Source organism: Sinocyclocheilus rhinocerous, unplaced genomic scaffold (assembly GCF_001515625.1).
Source record: "Sinocyclocheilus rhinocerous isolate Xijiao unplaced genomic scaffold, SAMN03320098_v1.1 scaffold615, whole genome shotgun sequence".
NCBI classification, from domain to species: domain Eukaryota; kingdom Metazoa; phylum Chordata; class Actinopteri; order Cypriniformes; family Cyprinidae; genus Sinocyclocheilus; species Sinocyclocheilus rhinocerous.
Genome location: NW_015631049.1, coordinates 1,380,391 through 1,403,243, shown reverse-complemented (window position 1 = coordinate 1,403,243; position 22,853 = coordinate 1,380,391). Strand labels below are relative to the sequence as shown.

The window sequence follows — 22,853 nt, the reverse complement described above, 5'->3', positions numbered from 1 at the left end:
AAATAATGGAAATGAGCAGCAAATTCGCATATGTGACCCTGGACCACAAAACCAGTCATAAGGGTCAATTTTTCGAAATTGAGATGTATGCATCACCTGAAAGCTGAATAAATAAGCTTTCTATTGATGTATGGTTTGATGGGATAGGACAATATTTGGCCGAGATACAGCTATTCTGGAATCTGAAAATCTGGAATCTGAGGGTGCAAAAAAATCAAAATATTGAGAAAATCGCCTTTAAAGTTGTCCAAATTAAGTTCTTAGCAATGCATATTACTAATCAAAAATTAAGTAAGCAATATAGTTTTTATTAATTTTTATTACAGTTTTAGATTGTTATTTTAGTACATCAAGTTAAAGTAAATGAAAATGAGAAATGTTGATTGTGGTGCAAATTGCTGAGGGGTAATCATCATCTGTGTAACAATCATCTGTTTTCACCAGGATTATAATACTTAACTAAAACTAAAATCATAAAACATTTTCATTATTTTAAATAATATAACCATGAACTGAAATAAAATAAGTTTAAGTTTTTTTTTTTTATTCCAATTAACATTTATTTTAAGTAACTGGTTAACTGTAACTTACCATATACGTGAATAATTGTAAATGGTTGAATGATATATGGTAAGTTACAGTTAACCAATTAACAGGTTTTTAATGTACATTTTACAGTCTTTTTCTGTTTACAGCTTTTTTACAGTGTAAAGCAAAAGAAAAATCAATATATATATACTTTTACAGTGTTATCCATGATACCTCTGTATTCTACTGTAGCAGCTCAAGAATTCGCTCATTTGTTTGTATTTTAATTTTTCCAGATTAAGTGTGGGAAAATGAGATGAAGTTGATCCTCAACTGAAACATAACTGAGGTCTCTTGAGTTATGAAACAGCAGCCTCTGAGCAATAAATATTTCCTCTGTGATGCTAATCAAGAAAGACAGCAATAGCCACGACCAGTTACATAAAACTACAAGCAAGTGATCAAATGAATGAATGAGTGTTTAAATAAACGAGACTCTTGCTACTGTGTATTCCCATCAGGCAATGAAGGGGCAGCTGTGTTAGCATTAACAGCTGAGTGTACAGTCTGCCAATCTGTGTGTTTGTGCCTCTCTTAGAGTTTACTGACGGGGGAGTTGTGTATGTTTGTGTAGTGAAGCTGTGTGTCTGAAAACCATGATAAGGACGAATCAGAGCAGCTCAAAGGACACAGAGAGAAGTAAAGCATGGCTGAAAATACAGTACACACTCACTCAGTCACCTTTAGTCTTACCTTACCGTCTGGTGCCAGAGTATTTGTCTGTGTTCTTCTCAGATCCATTACTAGAGGAGATGTTCTCTTCTCTTTCTTCACTCTTTCTGACAGACTGTTGACTCCAGTGGTGTGTCACTTCATATATGGTAGGGTGACCATACGTGCCATTTTCCCAGGACGCGTCCTGGACAGGATTTCTATATTGCCTAAAATATCTAGGTTTTGGCTTTGTTTGCGTGTGCAGACCGATCGGTGTATGACATATACGACAATATAGAAATCCTGGCCAGGACGTGTCCTGGGAAAATGGCACGTATGGTCAACCTAATATATGGGCACATTCTAAACTCTCTTAACAAGCATTTCTCACTAGTTTCCTGAATGTGTCTTATAACAATAACCAAAAGTCTATATAAACTGTCTTGCTAGGGCTAATTTTATAGCAGTTATCCAAAATACATACATTTAATACTTTAATAATGTTTGTATAATTTGACAAAATTACAGCTTGATGTTATGTTCACAATTTAAATTTACCCTTTTTTTCTTCACACACGTCTTATATTTTATCTCCAGCAGACACTGTTGTCTTCTTTGTGAACGAGTATACTAACTTTTTTATAAAACTTATTAGGGGCTTTTTTTTCTCATGGTGCAAAAAAACTGATAAAGGGATAATCATAATTTGCATAAAAAATAAAAAATTAAATAAATGTCACCAGGGTTGTTATATTTAACTAAAACTAAAACCATAAAAACATTTTAGTTACTTAAAATAAATGTTAGTTGAATTAAGATAAACTATTTTAAAAACCTTATTTATTTCAGTTAACTTTTATTATGAAAAATATATATTTGTAGTTAATATAATATGTACTATACTACAACTAAAACCATAAAAAGCATTTTTGTTACTTAAAATAAATGTTAATTGGAATAAAAAATAAAAAAAACAAACTTATTTTATTTCAGTTCATGGTTATATTATTTAAAATAATGAAAATGTTTTATGATTTTAGTTTTAGTTAAGTATTATAATCCTGGTGAAAATTATTTATGCTATTTTTTACACAGATGATGATTACCCCTCAGCAATTTGCACCACAATCAACATTTCTCATTTTCATTTAGTTTAACTTGATGTACTAAAATAACAATCTAAAACTGAAATAAAAATTAATAAAAACTATATTGCTTATATATATATATATATATATATAAATTATAAAATGCAAACACAAAACAAAATGTATAAAAATTCAATTAAATTGAAAATTGCAAATATAAAAATAAAAATTTATTAAAATACTGTGTATACACACATAATAGTACATGATGGTAGAAGATTTCAAGTCATAATGTGACCTTCATATATCAAAAATAAAATAAATAAATAAATAATCAACCCCTTCGAAGACCCTGTAGGAGCACCCTATTGCATTATTTTAGCGTCATGTTTGTTACAATGATGGTGTTTTGTCTTTGTATGACCTTGTGCATCGTCTATTTTAGTATTGTTTTATAGGCAGGTCAATGAACGTCAAACCATCTTTATTATGGTGGTTATCAGTACATTTTAAAGTAGATTGCTATATTAACACTATATCACTTAATGAAATATAAGTTAAAATATACAGGCACCAATATGCCATCCACAATACCTGAAACATTTTCACTGTATTTTTAGTGTGAATTTCTAGCAACCACAACCACTTTTTTTTACCGTAAAGGTAACATGACATTTTTAAAGAGTAGGAGGAATTTGATGAGAAGTGTGAAATATCTCTTGAAAGATCCAACTTTGATCGCAGACTATAGAATCTTGGCAAATATAAAGCAAATGAATAGTTTTTCCGCTGTTAAATTACCTTATGAATCTGTGAATTTGTGGAGGGACTATCTGTTTGTCCAACCAATTGAAGAAAAAAACATAATTTTTACATGGTAGATAACTGCTGTCTAAAGGTGTGTTCACATTTGCTACTGTTCAGCGAATTTTTGCGGGCTTGGTGAAATCCAGTCATTTCAATAGAAATGATCTGGAATTTTGTGTGAAGATGCTGATTTCACACCAGGTTCAGCTGGTCACATGAATTTGCAGTGTTGACCAACAGAACACTGCTTGATTTGAACGTGATTTCTGTGTGAACTGTGCTTTATCACTACACTATTGACAACAGACAATGGACCTTTTTTTTTTGCCCTCTGTGAAATTTTGCTAATGTGACCACAAATGAGAAACAGTTGAGATATTACAACAGTATCATAGAGGATCAACTCTTGAGCTAAATCTGGACAACTGTGGTTGCTCTTTCACTGCAAACCAATATTTACAATTATGTAAAGTCAATGCAAAGGCTTAAATGCCTGTTTTCCATCTGAACCGCATGTGTGTGTGTGTGTGTGTGTGTGTGTGGAGGGAAAAAAGAGGAACATGTGTCTTCATTTCCCTTTACGCCTGACGGCATGTCAATTCCCAATGCCACACAGATCCAAAGCCCCATGTACTCTCTGTTATACAGACAAATTCACGTATTGGAGCCTTTCCAGTCCCTAAAAAGCTAACATACACATCCTCTCTGTTGTAGACACACACGCACGCAAACAAATGTCCCTGTCCTCTGCCTGCACACACTGTGCTATTTCAGTGGCGCTAATAGCAGTGTAGCACATCTCTCCCACCGAGGCACTGCTCTGTCACAGGCTGCAGTGTATTGATCTGCTGCTGGCTATAAATGAGCCGCTGTGGTGGCATCCAGCCAGGGTATTGATCTGCCACCCGAACCACAGTCTCAACTGACTTCTATTAGTGCTTCCGCTTTTCAGTTACAAAGTGCACAGACACAGGAAATGCAATTGATCTAGAGGAAGAAGTCACCAGAAGTCATATTTAACTTACATAACCCCCCATCAAGCTTTGCAATGTGACAACATAAATGCACATTTAAATCTGTAGCATTTATCTTTACTTCTAAGGCTGCTATTGAAATGGTTCTTATACATAATAAGAATGTGATATTTCTATTTTAATTTAAAAAGAAAAAAAATTCGAAATTTTATTTTTTTTACTTATAAAACCTAAGTAAATACGGTTAAATAATATATTTATAAAAATAATTAAATTATAATATTTAATTATTGTAAATAATAAATTACGATATTGTATAAATAATATTATATAACTTGAAATTATATAAAGTTACTGCCGATGAATGGCGTGTTTGTGACAAATGAATAGCTTTGACATCAGTAGTTAATTGTGCTGCGATGGCATCTTGTGGTGAACGGCAGTACGACAGGTCATTATATGGAACTGAAACTGACAACACAAAGACTTTTATTTTGGTGAGACCACATGCATATAAAACTGCCAGTCATGACATAAAAACTAAAAACTACATTTTAAATATACAAAAATGTTTCACCTTCTTAGACAGTTTATTTGAATGATTGTCCTTCTGTAATATCATTAACAACAAAACAAATACAAAATAAGTATTCATTCTGATATGCATATGTTATATAAATAACAAAAATAAAAATAACAGTAAAAACAAAAATATTTATACAATATAATTATCAGTCCTTAAGTTGATACTACTGTTTATGATTTATCTATTATTAGTTGCATTTAAAAAAGTATTTTATTTCTAAATGTGCATTTTTATATAAAGGCCACTTTTTGGGGGAAAATAAAGTTGTTTTACTCTAAATTGAAAGTAGTAAAATAGTTCATACTAAAAGAAAAATATTAAAAATAGCAAACATGAATTTTAGCAGAATATCTATATCAGAATGCATAAGCCTTACAGATGACATCAGAAAGTGCTTACTAATAAGGTCGTCCATTTTTACTTGCATCCTTTATCCTTTTCCTCTTTTTTCCCCCCGTAAACTTGGGCAAAGTGTTTTAGAATATGTGCCACAGTTCAAGTTACAAAGTAGAGGGCAAAAGCTGCCTGAGTCATAAGCAGCTGTATATGTAGAGTTCAGTTCATATAACCTTGGTTCACTGTGAACACAAAGGCATCTAAAGCAGCTCTCTGTATTTCTTTTTCTAGAATCTGAATGTGTTAAAGCCTATGAGAGTGAATTTTGTTGTACCCACAATAAAATGATGTTGACATTTGAGAACTTTGTGAAAACAGGCATTTGTTAGTGCAGTGGCATCCGTTTTTGAATTGTCTAAAATTCTAAGGTTTCATTTTAAGGTTTCATCAGTCCTTCAGATCAGTGTATCAAAAGATATATTCCATCAAATTTCAAGCTCAATGATTAATTATTTTAAAGTTTAAATAATGGAGAAAACCAAAATCTTGTCATTGCTCTCTCATTAAATCATCATATATATTTTACATTTCTTTACTTGAAGAAAAATATGAATAGAATCTCAATCTTTTTACATCAAAAAAACAACTGTAAAATAATCAAATAAATACATGTAAAAAAGTTATTCAATTAGGCAATAAAAAAACTGATTTTCATCAATATTAATGCCATATTGTAATTCTGGGACCTTTTTGGTGTTTGTTCTTTTCAGCATTAATCTCAAATACAATAAATAGAATATGAATACTAATAAAACATCAAATGATAGTTTTTACAGTTTAAGCAAAGCTACTTTGTACTTCTAATGAGTAAACATACCAAGAACACACACTAGCAGGTGTCTAAGCAGCAGTGAACAGCGCAATGGACTCTGCCGATGGTTTCTCGGAAACAGACTCCAGATCTACAGTTGGGGTTATGGACTTTTTCAACCTCTGTGTCAGAGACAGAGAGAGAGGCACTGGGTTCATTTTGACATGGAGAAACAAAACAAATATTGATATAGTGAATGTTTGTGCACTGTACATACCTGCAGCAGAGACCCTTCTGTGGTCCAAAGCTCATGTAGAGCCCCAAGTGGAATCCAGATGATGGAGACGAGAGAGATGAACCAGCCCACCACCTCTGCCCAGAACGGGTATGTGTAGGACTTCCCGTATCGAGCTGGAGTATACTGAAAAATACTGGAGATCAGAATACCCTGCAGAGAGAGCCAGGAAAGAGGACATTATTATTCATTCAAAACAAAGCATTATACCCCATCTGAACTTTCTGCACTTGAACAGACACACACCAGGCTCTACTCTATTACTATCAATAAATGTATTTTCAATGTTAAGATTTTAAAGATTTGAATGTCCTCAAATTGTAAAAAAAGTGAATTTAAGGTAACGGAAGGGCATTTAGGATGCCCATATCCTATGTATAAGGATGTGTGCACAATACAATCTGACAAAAATGAGTTTTGTCATTGATTTTATTTTAGTTCACTGCTACTCAATGTAAAAATGGTTTTTTATTTTTAAATCATCTGAGCTTTGAAGCTATTTATTCCGGAACACACATCTATATAGTTGTCAATGTTACGAGATATAGAGGATCCCAAAATGTACGTTTTTCTTTTCCTCACCAGCACAAGCATGGGTGACAGGAACTGCCAACAAACACGGAAGAAGAGGTTTGGTTTCTTTCCCAGCATATTCTCCACCATTACACTGAGCCGTCTCACTCCTGCGAATGTGTGTGAGAGCAAGAAAGAGGTGAGATAAAAGCATAAACCTTCATATCTCAATAGGAGCAGTGGTACAATGGCTACATCTGATTTTCTATGATCTTGAAGTGCAGACTGAAGGAAGTGAAACTCACCAAATATGAGAGTGATGGCGAGCACCTCGACGAAGGCCAGAAACATTAGAGACACCACAGCTGTGTAGTGATCCATCAGCTGAAACACATATATCCCACCCTGCACACACACAGTATTATTTCATTAGCATCAAAATGAGGGTTAGGTTTTCGTGTCCATATTCAAAACAATGGCTATACAGCAGATATTTTAAATGGTGCTTGTATTTTTTTATTTATTTGGCCTTTAAGTTTCCCAAAAATAATATTAGATATTTTTTAAGTATGGAAGAATTAAGATGTGTTTTTACAATGTCTTTAATGTCTTTAAAACAAAAACATCAGTTGCTAAGTTTGATTCAATTCAGTGAATCAGTTCAAACCGTACATTTCAAAGAACTGAATTAAAACTCTGATTCATTTGCTTCATTATATATGCTCACTGTAGGTCACAGACAACATTTTTTACATATTAAAATTAGTTAGTAAAAACATATGTAGAAATATAGATTTTGTCTTCTTTTTTACATGTATTGTTAAACTGGTCCAAATTAAAAACGGAATATAATTTTCCTTCCTTCTATTTTTTTTGTAAAAAAAAACTTGACTTTATTTAAACATTTACTGAATTTTATTTGTTGAATTTATTTATAAGCTCTAAAATGGTTACATTTCAAAATAAATTGAATATAGTTTAAAAAAGATGCATTAGATACAATATCCATATATTTTTCCTTCTCAAACTAAAATGATGTTCCAAGTGTCAAGTGTAAACAGTTCCAGGTCCAGTCGTAAATCCAACTGATCCAAGTATAACAAAATCTCAACTGTAAGAACACAACACTTGTTAATGAAGTGAAACTAGATCATATTTACCCTGGTAATATGAGGAATCCCCAGCAGAAAGCCAAGGCTGCACACCGCCAGAACAATCAGCTCCTTTCTCTTAAAAACTTGCAAAACCTTCTTGCCAAAACCGTCCATGATGAACGTTACAGCCACATCCACCATGGCAAACTGCACAGTGCACATGTACACATATAACAGGTCAAAATGCACAAACACATGATTATAGCTCTGTTGAAAAACCTGCTGAGTTGGGCCCTTCCCTCATTCTGATCACCTTTCCACACACAAGAATTAGACATTTTCATGTATTATCCCGCTCCATCTAAACACATGGGGCATGGACTTTCCAACTGCGCACTTGTTTCTCATTTGCTAGCAAGGTGTTGACACTGTGTGCAATGAAGAAACAGCTTTTCACAGCTTAAAGGGAATATAAGAATCCTGTGTAATCTTGGTCCTTAAATCTCTGAATTATGATTTTTGGCAGTTCAGAAACATAGCAATAAAAGCAGATTATAAATGTAGTCCTTTTTTAAAACAAACAAATTTGCCATCTGTGGCCTACCAAACTTCACCAAAGCAGCATTATGTTTATACTTTACACAGAAGACAATTGCAGAATGCACTGTGACAAAACTGATTCAATATGAATGCAAAGAATTGTCGATTATTAATATATTTACATATACAGTCTATGATGCTGAGAAAAGCAGTGAGATCCATTGCAAAGGTTAAGATGTCAATTTAGCACTTGTTGACAGAGAAAACAAGAGCATATCCTGTGTGAATGGCTTCTTAGATAGTAGCTGCCTGCTTTATGTGGGTATTAGACAGAAAGGAAGCTTATTAGGGATTGAAATTATGTTTTGAAGCCTGTTCTACCTGACTGTCCAATCCAAGGCAGAGTAACATGATGAAAAAGTTCCAGGTCCAGTCGTAACTCCAACTGATCCAAGTATAACAAAATCTCAACTGTAAGAACACAACACTTGTTAATGAAGTGAAACTAGATCATATTTACCCTGGTAATATGAGGAATCCCCAGCAGAAAGCCAAGGCTGCACACCGCCAGAACAATCAGCTCCTTTCTCTTAAAAACTTGCAAAACCTTCTTGCCAAAACCGTCCATGATGAACGTTACAGCCACATCCACCATGGCAAACTGCACAGTGCACATGTACACATATAACAGGTCAAAATGCACAAACACATGATTATAGCTCTGTTGAAAAACCTGCTGAGTTGGGCCCTTCCCTCATTCTGATCACCTTTCCACACACAAGAATTAGACATTTTCATGTATTATCCCGCTCCATCTAAACACATGGGGCATGGACTTTCCAACTGCGCACTTGTTTCTCATTTGCTAGCAAGGTGTTGACACTGTGTGCAATGAAGAAACAGCTTTTCACAGCTTAAAGGGAATATAAGAATCCTGTGTAATCTTGGTCCTTAAATCTCTGAATTATGATTTTTGGCAGTTCAGAAACATAGCAATAAAAGCAGATTATAAATGTAGTCCTTTTTTAAAACAAACAAATTTGCCATCTGTGGCCTACCAAACTTCACCAAAGCAGCATTATGTTTATACTTTACACAGAAGACAATTGCAGAATGCACTGTGACAAAACTGATTCAATATGAATGCAAAGAATTGTCGATTATTAATATATTTACATATACAGTCTATGATGCTGAGAAAAGCAGTGAGATCCATTGCAAAGGTTAAGATGTCAATTTAGCACTTGTTGACAGAGAAAACAAGAGCATATCCTGTGTGAATGGCTTCTTAGATAGTAGCTGCCTGCTTTATGTGAGTATTAGACAGAAAGGAAGCATATTAGGGATTGAAATTATGTTTTGAAGCCTGTTCTACCTGACTGTCCAATCCAAGGCAGAGTAACATGATGAAAAACAGAGGAGCCCAGAGCTGAGAGACTGGCATAGTGGAGAAAACTTCAGGATACACCACAAACACCAGACCAGGCCCTGCAAGAAAACACACACACACACACACACACTATATCACTCTCACTGATATAGAGAAAGATGACACCAGTACTTATGCCAACATAAACAACTAATTACAGAAGTCTTGGCAAACAAGGAGAACCAGATTTTTCACTCTTTTAGAGAATCGAACTGTTTTCAGATCGCAAGTAAGAGATTAGTACTAAGAGATAATAAGAGATTAGTAATACGAGAAAAGAGATTACGCTTAACACATTTTAGCATGTTTAAATCAATTTATATTCTGCACTTTTCCCCCCAAATCAGTGCAGAAATTGATAAAAAAAGTGCAGATTATAGATTCCTATAGTACTCAAAACCCATTGACACTGTGTGCAATGAAGAAACAGCTTTTCACAGCTTAAAGGGAATATAAGAATCCTGTGTAATCTTGGTCCTTAAATCTCTGAATTATGATTTTTGGCAGTTCAGAAACATAGCAATAAAAGCAGATTATAAATGTAGTCCTTTTTTAAAACAAACAAATTTGCCATCTGTGGCCTACCAAACTTCACCAAAGCAGCATTATGTTTATACTTTACACAGAAGACAATTGCAGAATGCACTGTGACAAAACTGATTCAATATGAATGCAAAGAATTGTCGATTATTAATATATTTACATATACAGTCTATGATGCTGAGAAAAGCAGTGAGATCCATTGCAAAGGTTAAGATGTCAATTTAGCACTTGTTGACAGAGAAAACAAGAGCATATCCTGTGTGAATGGCTTCTTAGATAGTAGCTGCCTGCTTTATGTGGGTATTAGACAGAAAGGAAGCTTATTAGGGATTGAAATTATGTTTTGAAGCCTGTTCTACCTGACTGTCCAATCCAAGGCAGAGTAACATGATGAAAAACAGAGGAGCCCAGAGCTGAGAGACTGGCATAGTGGAGAAAACTTCAGGATACACCACAAACACCAGACCAGGCCCTGCAAGAAAACACACACACACACACACACACTATATCACTCTCACTGATATAGAGAAAGATGACACCAGTACTTATGCCAACATAAACAACTAATTACAGAAGTCTTGGCAAACAAGGAGAACCAGATTTTTCACTCTTTTAGAGAATCGAACTGTTTTCAGATCGCAGTAAGAGATTAGTACTAAGAGATAATAAGAGATTAGTAATACGAGAAAAGATATTACGCTTAACACATTTTAGCATGTTTAAATCAATTTATATTCTGCACTTTTCCCCCCAAATCAGTGCAGAAATTGATAAAAAAGTGCAGATTATAGATTCCTATAGTACTCAAAACCCAAAATAAGACAGGAAGAGAAGGAGACTAAAAAGAATCAGAAAAGAAGCTGGGGAAACCGGAGAAAATTATTTTTTTATTTTAAAGAGACTCTTCAAAGGAGAGAGAACAGAGAGTGAAGAAATGAAAGTGACAAAGACATTAAACTATTTGCTATGATGAGAAATACTCAGTAAAGCCACTGAACAACACTACTGTAATTGCATTTCTCAGAGGAAAACATCTGCCTGCAAGAGAAAGTCAAGATGAAGGATGACTGGGTGAAATCTTGCTGATAAGGTGACCATAGTTGAGGCAGCGGTGTTTCCTCTGAGGAAGCAAGGGAGGAAGTGCCTCCTCAAAAAAAAAATATATATATATAATATCAAAATATGATATCAAACAGTGTGTGTGAACTCATTTTTCTTAAGTATAACATTATCCAACAGCAGCACTCTGTGTTCTCCTTGAGGTCTTAATGGGTTAAACTTGTGGAAACTGATGGACTTGAATGTTTTAATAAACAGTGCTGTAATATAAACACAAAAATATTATGATATTGTAAACTGCTGTGAAGTACTCAAGGACATGCTTTTATCATTGTTTTTTGTTTTCACACTGTTCTACTCAGTCTACCTTCATCCGATTCTTCCTGATTCGGTTTCTTCCATGAATAGTCCCTTTTATTCTTTTTTTTTGGCATAATCCTACCCACCCTTCACCTCCTCTCACACTTATCCTCTCTCTCGCGGTAAAGGAGAACTTTTCATTTATTATCCTGCTTCATCTCAACTTCTTGAAGCTGGAATTTTCCCACTGCATTCTCATTTCATTAGCTTGCATGGCATTGACATTGACTTTCTTAGGCCTGTTTTGTGCATGAAAGTAGCGCATATTAATATCAATGACCATATTAATAGGTCACAGCAGAATTTACATAGCCAGTGTCCTGTTCTGTGTAGATTAATTAGGATTTGGATGATTGTAATCGCCATCCTCATGTAGAGTGCATTAGATTTCCCAACGATCACAAGAGCACAACAGCAAAGAGCACATAAAAAGATAACAGAGATCCTTTGTGTTCTGGTCCTTAAAACTAAATTGTGATTCTTGGCTGTACAGAGACACAGCAATAAAACCAGACAGTAAAATTGGTTCAACCAAACCAAGCGATTAAGTTTATTTCCTGCTTGTGAACAAACCTTGAAACACACAAGGACAGGGGAGGACTAGATTCACAGCTGCAGAAACTGATATTACAGAGAAAAGGAAAACAAACTCACCATCAGTGGCAATGTCATCTACAGGCAGGTTGTGAATGTGGGCCATGTACCCAATGGCAGAGAAAATAACAAACCCGGCCACGATACTAGTGGCTGAATTAGCCAGAGAGACGATAAATGTGTCCCTGTAAAATAAAAGGTGAAGAGTGATGAGGAGAAAGAATCATGTTTTCCTGGAAGATAACAGACCCTTGTAACGACTGGACCAAGCAGACACACAATTATTTCGTTAAATATAACAAATAATATTTAAAACCCACTCTGTGAGTTACATGGACCATGCCCTGAAAGTGAAACTATCACTCCAAGAGGGCTCAGTTACCAGGGCTACCATCTGATAAGACTGTTTTATTACTCGAAAGTATGTGGAAAGGTGCTATGTGCAAGGGAACAGAACCTATGTAATCTTATGTTCTTTTATAGTGTTTTGCTTATATATTAAACCTTGAATTAATGTTTTAGTATTACTTAATTAACCACGATCGCACATATATGCCATGCTTAGTATGCTTAGTATGAGCTCCACATTATGTTTCCTATTTGTTCTTTTACATTACATTTTGTTAACTTTGTGGCACATTAGTATTATAAGAATCTTGAAGATTCTCCTCTTGACCAGCCAATCCAGTTTCATATGCAAAACACCCTGCTAGAAGACAAAGGATCGTAAAATTTCCCTCCAAAGGTACCATTCCTCATTGGCTCACTCAAATCCTGAGGGTGTGTGTGACGACTGTGTGTGTTATAAATGTTTGTTAGGTAAGTTGATTGTTTATTTATGTATTGGTTTTGATGCGTTTTCTTTTCCATTTTTCTCTTCCTTTGTAAATTTGTATGTATCTTTGTATGTTTTTTTTGTTGCTAATTTGTCTAAATATTTATGCTCTAAATTAGGTAGTTTAGGTTGTCTTCTTTATACACGCTAAAGGAGGACAGATAGCTCCTAATTATTATTCCCTATTCGCTGGAGTGCACGCTGGTGAATGGAAGGTGTAACAACGAGCAGAGACAAATTATGCTGTTCGTTATTTATATGAATTGTTATCGAGTATAAATGATTTATTTTTATATAAATTATGTGAATTTGTTTAATTTAGGTAGTTAAGTTATTTGAATGTATTTGTGTGTGAGTGACCCCTTGGTCATTTGTTAATGGTACGGTCCCGGTAATATAAGGGCTGGGTTTGGTTTGTTAGGGGCTCCATATTTTCTTTTCTTTATTTGTGTAGTTTTTTTTTTTTTCTTTATGTATGGCCAAGTGTATGTTTAAAAAAAAAAAAAAGAATGGGAAAACTATAAAGAACTGAATGTTTGCAAATCATGCTTCCTGCGTTTATTGGACAAACCCTGACAGTGTGACATCCTCACACGGTTTTTAGATTCTGAGAAGATGAGGATGCTGAGCTAGAAGTCTTCTAAGGAACCCTAAGTTTGTGCCAGGCTTGTCTTTCCATTCACCAAAGATCCTCAGACTTCAGCTGGTTCTCTCTCATCAAGATCAACTGGAGCCTCAACAAACTGCATCAGGACACTTTTATTCAAATGGACAACACATGCAAGTATCAAACTTAGTCTCATTGTTTGATCCATTAAGTATTCCCACCCCTTTTAAAGAAGAAATGAACTAAGAACTAAGAAATGGTTTGATGGTTTGCTCAAGGCTGTTGATCTGCTGAATCTCAAACAATACTATAACTTCTTGCAGTCCTGTACTCTGCTTAAGTTCTCTTTCCATTGCTAAACTGTATGCATGTATATTTGTGTGTTAGAATAGTTTTAATAAGTATTTAGTGTAGTTAATAAAGTCTTGTTTGTATCACACTCAAGGTTTTGTTGTTTTGCTCATAACTGGAGTCCCTAATCATGTAGATTTTGGCTACATGCTCCGAGTTAAGGATGTTATTTCCCATACCCCAGGAATACATTTCTTAGAATTAATAAACAATTAACACCAGGTGTTCGCTGGGCGAACAGATTTGCTGATTGTAATATTAACTCCATTAACTGATCCAAATATTTATAATTAATTATAGCAAGTTATGATTAATTATTAATATTTGCCTTTTGAGCTAATGTGCTACACCTAGTTCTGATCAGTGTAATAAACTTCAAAGCAAATAAAAAGCAAGGTTACAGTTTGAAAGCTACAAAAGTAAATTTTTCAAACACAGTTTTTTTTTTTTTTTACTTCGATACATTTATTTGAATTAAATAAGCTTTTAAAATGTAAAATCAGCACCTGGGACAAAACCAACCAATACCCCTAACATGTAGCTTTAAAAACCTTCACTGCTATATTGCTTACCTGAGGATGTTGTTGTTGAACTTGTTGTAACTGGCCATAGATATCATAGAACCAAAGGAAATGCCAATAGAGTTGAAGACCTGAGCAGCAGCATTGACCCACACCTACAACATAAGATGAACAAAGAAAACAAGCGCAAGCTTTTATTTTTATCCTTTGTCCATATATTGTTAACATAAACAGATATCTAAAGTTTTGAGTTTTAATGAAACATTAACAGGAATCATGTCATGTTTGTTTTATTATATGGAATTACTAGGACTCTCAATTGATCTAAATATTTAATAGCAATTTAATTCCAACATTTCTGTAGTTAACCTTTTTATGAAAAAACAACGAACAAAACAATGTGCAATTATTGGGTTTGGCAATTTGTATAAGCATTTATACAAGCAACATAAATAGAAACAGGGGAAATGTGTGTCATGAGAAATAAAACCTGCCATTCATTCAGTACCTTTGTTTTTACATGAAGCATGGGTGTTTTCAAAGATTTTCCAGTGTTAAAGTTATTATTTCAAACCTGCTCTGGACCTGCTGATTCGCTTCACCAAGTGCTAATTACATGTCAAATGGTAAACCACCACAGTTCCCACAGTAATGCTGTTGTTTGTCAGCGGTACTACAGTAATGATGTGGTAGCATGTAAACAGCTTCTAGTTTGTTTTTAACAATACGTGACTTCATGTATGTTCATTCACGTATAATCTCACCTGGACTTCCAAGAGTTTACTCCAGTTTGGCATGAGGAAGAAGAGGATACCATCTTTTGCTCCAGGCAACTGGACATTATTGATCAGTAATGCAAACAGTATGAAATAAGGGAATGTGGCAGTAAAGTACACAACCTATGGACAGAGTCAACAGAGGAATTTATATTTGTGATAAGGCAAAACTATATAATTTCTATATATAATAATAATAATATAGAAAATTATTTTATTTTATTAATTTTTTATATATATATATTATTTGATTTAAAATAAAATGAAATATACTGAGAGTTATTCACCTGAATAAATATGATAAATATGGTTACTATTACAGTTAATATAGCCTTATTCTATACACTCAAACACATTGTTTATATTTTTATAAAGACAAAATCCTTAACTATCTATTTGTAGTTTCAATATGCTATTGTTTCCCATACTAAAGGCTTAATTTAGATATTCGAATGCACTGAATCTGTTAAGAAATGATGTGAGCTCTGAACTCAGACCTTTCCAGTGGATTTGACCCCTTTAAAGATACAGAAATAAACAATGGCCCAGGCCAGAACTAGAAGACCAAAGAGTTCCCAACGAATCCCTCCAGCATGCTCAATCCCTTTGGTCATTTCTAGCACCTTGTGACTGAAAAAAAAAAAACCTTGAAACATAATTTTACAAAGCACAGCCACAAAACAGAGCACATCTCAGGACTCTGACATTACACTGACTTGATGATTAAATGAATATACACTTCAAAAAATATATTGTTAAAGACTCATTAAATGTTTATTGATGTCCATAATTTCATTGGAAATCCACAAATTCTACACACAATAAGAAAGCACTCTTTCCAATAACTTTTCCAAATGTTCCATTTACATTGAATATGACAAGTCAACAATACAGAGTGATACACAACTATAATCAAGTCAAGTCAAGCATTCTCACCAAAAATGGCATAAACATTTAAGACCGTAAACAAATTAAATCTGTTACTCACTCAAAGAACTGTTGACTGGCCGATTGCAGATGTGTGGCATTGCCAGGAAAACCAGTGGAACAGTTGCCAACCGCATTCCATGTGTTGTTGCAGGATTGCCATGGCAATGAGGGGCTGAAGGAGTGAAGCAGGTAGTAGAGAGCCCAGGTCATGAGCACATTGTAGTAGGTGCAGAGCACGTAAGAAATCACCACTGTGGCAAGACCCACACCTGAGGACAGACAAAGAAAGAGTGAGACACCAAAAAATGCCACCGTTTTCTGCCACCTTGTCCAAGTTTTTCACTGCTGAACAGACTCACATTGGAACAGCACCTAGGGCTCTTCAGAGGCTCTGAAATGTTTAGCTTTAGTTTTAGAAGAAAAAGAATAAATCCGTTGACCTCCAGAAGTACTTTTTTAGGTTAATATACAAGTTCCAAAAGAACCAAGCAAATCTTTAAGACAGATGTTTTAGGTCTCTATCTGAAAACATTTCTAAATGTATGCTAAGGAAAAAAAACCTTTTCATCAGTTTCCCATGATTCTTCGGTTATCCTTTTTTATTGAATATTTTTGGTGGTTGGCCAAAACAACCTGGGATAATGCAGGTTCTAGGAGATTTGTATCAGAAAAGAGTTTTAAGGATTGCATGAATGAATCCAGTAAGGCTGTTCAATGTTATGCTAAACATTAGATTTCAAATTTTAAAGATGCACAAGACTTAATTTCAAAAGATCTCAGGCACACTCAATATTGAAGAGCTAAAAAGGTCTTGTATACTTGTTACCTGTAATATATATATATTTTTTACATACACTTTATTCTTAATACTGTGTTGTTACCTGGATGATCCACAGTCGTTTATTTGTTTTGTGATGGTTGTTCATGAGTCCCTTGTTTGTCCTGAACAGTTAAACTGCCCGCTGTTCTTCAGAAAAATCCTTCAGGTCCCACAAATTCTTTGGTTTTCCTGCATCTTTTGCGTATTTGAACCCTTTCCAACAATGACTGTATGATTTTTAGATCCATCTTTTCACACTGAGGACAACTGAGGGACTTATACACAACTATTACAAAAAGTTCAAATGCTCACTGAGGACAGACAATTGGCCAAAGAGAAACAACCAACAATATTACTGTTTTAAATCTAGCTTCCTGGTTTCTACAAGTCAAATGAATTTTATTGGTTTCATGCTGTTGGCAGACAGAATTATTGCACAAAACTGTTGCCAAGTTGTATGAGAGGATGTCATGCAACCTGTTAATATCTGCCTTTGGCTAGCTTTCACAAAGTGACTGATACAACAAAATATCATTGAGCTTATTTGAATGCGCTGGCTTTAACCTCAACAACAAAACCACTTGCTTACACAATAGTAGTTCTGTTTCTCAGTGATTTCAAGTATTAATTACATCCTGAGAAATAAGAAACAGGACTTAGCAATCCACAGAATATGCCTTCTTCACAAAAGGATTCAATGGTCAGGGTTAAACTTAATACACTTCTCTTCTGTGCAGGCAGTGGCACATCATTGACATTCTGATATATTCACAACAGCGTTGCTTCCAGTGATTTTGATTCGTTACTGCCATACAGTAACCAGGGCTGAAATCTCACAGAAGCCTGGAGTGAAACAGAATTTGATTTAGAAACGGAATATGAACATCAGGAAGATGTTTCAAAATTAACAGCCGCATAGTAAGAAACAAAAAACATTTCTCAAAGACCAGTCCAGTCATCAGGGTTTTTTAAATAAGCTTCGGAGAAAGAAAATGTGCTATATAATCTATTCTTAGTGATCTATTTATGGTTTACTTGCCAAATCAAACAGTTGAACAGTTCTGAATCCAATATAGATATGCGTGGGAAACCAATCTAATCATTCACTGTGACCTAGTTACCTTGTAACCCAAATCAACATGGTAGGAGGATGACAATGCAAAGATCACTGATTAGATTTTTTTTCCATGTTTCGATGCCCGCTTTAAATCCGTGGATTAGCTATCATCACTCTCTGTGGATCTTGGCATTATTTTGTGTCCCTTTCCCACCGTCTAAATGGAATGTTCATTTGTTGTTTCAGCCCTGAATAGTAGAAAGCTCTAAAAACAAGAATGTTGTTGTTGGCACGTTCCGTGGTGCCCTCTAAGGTCACCCAGATTCCCTCAGTGCCTTTTGGTCTCCTGAACTTAAGCCTATATGAGTCCACTGCTTCAGTGAAACTATAGACCAGAGGAATTATGGGATCATTGGATGCTCTACTGGAAATCTAGAATCAACCAGTCAATCCAAACGGTTTTGTTTTTGCATGACCATGGTTACTATCCACTGCAAATAACATTATTGTAAACTTGGTGTTGCTCAGAATTTTATTTTATAAACAGATCTGTTGAAGTTATTAAAAGGTTTGTATGCATTTCTAATTGAGAACAAGTTTGAACCTAAAATGGCATCACATATCATTAAAAGAGAAAACACTACTTGGCATGTAAATATTTATTATATTTCAATGAGTAAATAAACCCGATGTTACCATTATTTTCTTATGGAGAACAGCTGGGCCCCAAATAATTCTTTTGAGTTTCACATCTATAGATGTTTGCTTCAGATCAGCCACATTAGTTATACAACTACACTTTAAATTGTGTGAACAGACCGTAAGGCTGGATTTGCAGACAAAAACCAGATCTGCATTAAAGGATATTCAGTTGAATTAATAAAAAATGTATGGAAGAATTTTGTTTCTGTGACAAATACCATAACCTGCAGGTATTAGCCAGGGAGAAAGGCATTAGAGCTGACTGTCACACAGGTTTATCAAGATAGTCAGAAAGATACTTTTTCTGAGAAAAGCCCATCTTTTGTATTTTCATCTGTTTGCTTGTGCAGAAAAGAACCCACAGAATTAATCTTCTCTAATGTACCACATGCAATTCTACCACCAGTTCCACATTCTGAGAATCACATTAGTGTTGTATGATTAAACATAATTGTATGCGCACTCTCTTTTTCCTGTTAAGTGCGCAAATATGTAATTCTAACATCTAACATCCATTCTAGTCTTATACTGAGCTGAACGGTGCCATTTTGACCATGGTCATGCAAGTCATGCAACCCTGAAGTCAACACCTGGTGAAAGACTAACCCGTTAGGAAATGATTACCCCCAGAGACAGAAAAGTTACTTAGGTGTGAGGTTACTTTACTGAGCATACCAAGATAGATAATGCAGGAGTAAAAGGAAGAGCTTTATTACAAAGGAGAGCCCCTGAATAGCCCATTACTCACTTTTTTTTTTTTTTGGTGGATTGTCAGAACACCACAAAGAATGTGACATAAGGGTACATTTCAGTCAAGAGAATATACAGAAAGAACTACCTGCTTCAGTCCCTCTGCTACCAAGGAGCCATAATCGGCTGAAATGAGCCCTATATCAAGGGACGGACCCAAAAGATTTGACCGGGTAGACTATCTCTGTCTTTGAGGAAAGAAGTCCTTGTTAGCAGGTGAAAGAATGTCAAATAAATAAAAATATAAAGAAACCCAAATGACGAACAGTGATGGCTGAACTTCTTAATGTTGACACACACTTTGGTTACAAATGGGTTGCCCTCAACATACATAAAAATGACTCATTTACACAAATCTTTTCAAAACTTTTATTTTTATTTCATTGTGATTTATTTATTTATTTATTTTTGGTAACAATTATGCAGATAATAGTTTTTTTTTATATATATTTTATCACATTGCAATAAAACATAACCTATAAACCTACAATAACCTATAAATAAACTAAAATATATTTATTTCTAAATATTCCAAACAAAAATGTCTCTTGGCTCAGTTTTGATTTGACTCATTGATTTAAAACTAGTTCTTCCAGATTATAATCAGTAATAACGATTTTTCACTTAAAAGTGATCAGGATTCTAGAGGAAATGTTGTTGTTTGCACATTAACAATGCATGTTTTTATAAACATAGGAATTCAAATATGATAAAGTTGATTCAGGTACAGAAAACTGAGTAGTAATAAGATCAGCCATCACTAGATCATCAGAGATCAAGTGTAATATAGTTGCAGATCCACACATTTTATAGGGAAAATCCAGCATAAAGGGGAGAAGACAAGCCCTGCAGTCAATATGCATGCCATGTCAAAGCAAAGAGACGAGATCATTCATAGTCAAGCAAAATGATAATGCAGTTACAAAGAGTTGCAATGCTTAAAATATATGTTACTGTAACACTGTTCAATAACTATGTGTGCAAAGAAGCAAACTTCCATGATATATGATGAGCATTCACTTTTGTTGACACAGTAAACAACAGAAAAAAGCAGGACATAAATAATCACTGATAAACAAAAACCAAGGTGCACAGCAGGCAAAGCCATCCAGTGGTTTTACAAGGAATATATAAAAATACATCTTTAAATAATTTATTTCTAAAACATATCCATTGAACTCATTTGATGTCAAATTATCATTGAACAGGTTTGAACAGTGTTGAACAGGAGGCTATTTGTATGATTGAAATACTGGAATGTCCCATACAACATATACAATAAAAAGACTGCCCATTTTTTTGGACTATGTTTTGAACACAGGAGATGTGAGGGATTGGGGCACACGGACCACTCACCTTTGAAAAGGGGACATATTTTAGCCAGAGCGTGGACCGGCCCCAGACGGGTGTACTGCCCAACAGTGAACTCCATGAACAGCAGTGGGATACCACAGAGAAACAACATGATGAAGTAGGGAATCAAGAAAGCACCTGGAACATGTGAAAGATTGGAAAACGAAACATGAGACAAGATAACAATAACTGATTAAATGACTAAATATTCTTTAAATAAAACTGACACCATTATTAATAAAAATATTGTTTTACTTCAATGGTCACAAATTTATTTTTGTCTTCATAAATTTGATGGGGATACATCAAAAAAGTAGTCAAATAGTCTTGTCATTCCATTTTCTAACCCACAATTTGTTTTGTTTTGCAGAGTCATTCTGTGAGGTTAAAACTATTTTCTTGCAAGTCATATTAATTCAAATTTACCATGAAAAGAGGAAGTGTCTTTCACATGCTCTATATAGATAAAAAAGGTCTTGCCACAAATCTATTCCCTCTGACTGTCAAAAAAAAAAAAAAGAGTCAAGAATCTTGGGTCATGAATGGTTTTACTTTCTATAAAAACAGGTGCAGAAAGCAAACATTCATCTGGACAATATGCATATACACTAAGCAAACAAAAACTATATGGAGCAATACAAACATGAAGCAGTGGGATGCAGGATTATCTGCTGTGAACCTTGTGACAACTGTCCTATGAAACATGTTTATCTTAAATATCACAGATCACTTCTTACAAAAATTGAGTTTTATTGATTATTACTCTTGGGACAGTATATATTGCATCTCTTCAAACTTTTGAAAAAATTTAAATCATTTTGGCATGCATTTGGTACATATTTTAAATTTTTTTATACAAGTGAAAATACTGTAGGCTATATGGCATTTTGCCAACCCAATAAGGACATTTTATGGTTGATAAATATTCTTGGAACCAACAACCCCTTATGTTCTAACTCGTATGTTTTAAGTCAATAATTAACAATGGAAAAACGGTCAAAAGAACAACATAAAAAAACAATAGAAACAAAGTCTGGCGTGAGAAAACAAGAGACATATCCAAAAATGGCACAAACTCCTGGAGTTACTATTGTTACATCTTATAGTTACACAACTGCTGCAACCTTAGCTTCAAATAAATAACATAAATATAAATAAAATAAACACAAAATAATGGTCCTAAAATACAGTAAAATACAGTTTGAAAATGTAGGCCATGAAAATTATTTATACAATTTTCTACAAACATTTACATTTTTTTACAGTCAAAAAAGGTGGTAAACCCTTAAGTAAAACTTATTAAGACTTTCATTAAAACCAGGGGCGGCGTTTCCTTATGGCAGAGTATGGCAGTTGCCATACCCTAGCCCAGTCAGGTGAGCCGTGGAAAATTATCCAAACTTCCTATCTCTATTATAATTTGTTATTATTATTTTAAATCAGTGCTACTGCCGCTTGTTCTCAATGTACGGTTAAATAAATAACTGTGATGTTTGAAAAAGTACAGCGTTTTGTTTATTCAAACACTATGTCTATAAAGGTCAATGTTTTTGTGTGTTTGAAGAGAGGAGAAGAGTCTTAGCTTTTGACAGCGCGGTAAAGTTAGTTTTAGGATCGATATTCGCCAGACATTCGCTTTCGCGTGCCACTATTCTATAGAGTCGACAGTCCTACAAAGATACCACTACCACGATTAGTTTTAACAATATGCAACAACTTTATATCGAAATGAAAATATTATTTAAAAAGCGCCTAAGTGTATTGTAGCAGCAAATTTAAACCGGAGAAAGCTTTGACGTCTATAGCGGCGCTTGATGCGTAAGGGACCGTCTGACAATTCCAACGATTGGGTTTAAAACGTCCAATGTATTTTAACTAAC

General features: G+C 34.5%; 1 protein-coding gene across 1 annotated transcript in view; it reads right to left on the bottom strand.

Annotated features, from left to right (window-relative positions):
• Positions 1 to 5,752: 5,752 nt before the first annotated feature.
• Positions 5,753 to 22,853, bottom strand: part of LOC107741213 (sodium- and chloride-dependent GABA transporter ine-like) — a 28,953-nt gene continuing 11,852 nt past the window's right edge. The window contains exons 2-13 of the mRNA XM_016553880.1: positions 20,977 to 21,111; positions 16,350 to 16,560; positions 15,859 to 15,991; positions 15,350 to 15,484; positions 14,637 to 14,740; positions 12,332 to 12,456; positions 10,618 to 10,730; positions 8,807 to 8,947; positions 6,958 to 7,057; positions 6,722 to 6,822; positions 6,122 to 6,292; positions 5,753 to 6,026 (exon numbers count right to left, since the gene is read on the bottom strand). Of these exons, the coding sequence (XP_016409366.1) occupies positions 5,934 to 6,026; positions 6,122 to 6,292; positions 6,722 to 6,822; positions 6,958 to 7,057; positions 8,807 to 8,947; positions 10,618 to 10,730; positions 12,332 to 12,456; positions 14,637 to 14,740; positions 15,350 to 15,484; positions 15,859 to 15,991; positions 16,350 to 16,560; positions 20,977 to 21,111 (1,562 nt within the window). The 3' untranslated portion in view covers positions 5,753 to 5,933. The remainder of the gene's footprint in view (positions 6,027 to 6,121; positions 6,293 to 6,721; positions 6,823 to 6,957; positions 7,058 to 8,806; positions 8,948 to 10,617; positions 10,731 to 12,331; positions 12,457 to 14,636; positions 14,741 to 15,349; positions 15,485 to 15,858; positions 15,992 to 16,349; positions 16,561 to 20,976; positions 21,112 to 22,853) is intronic.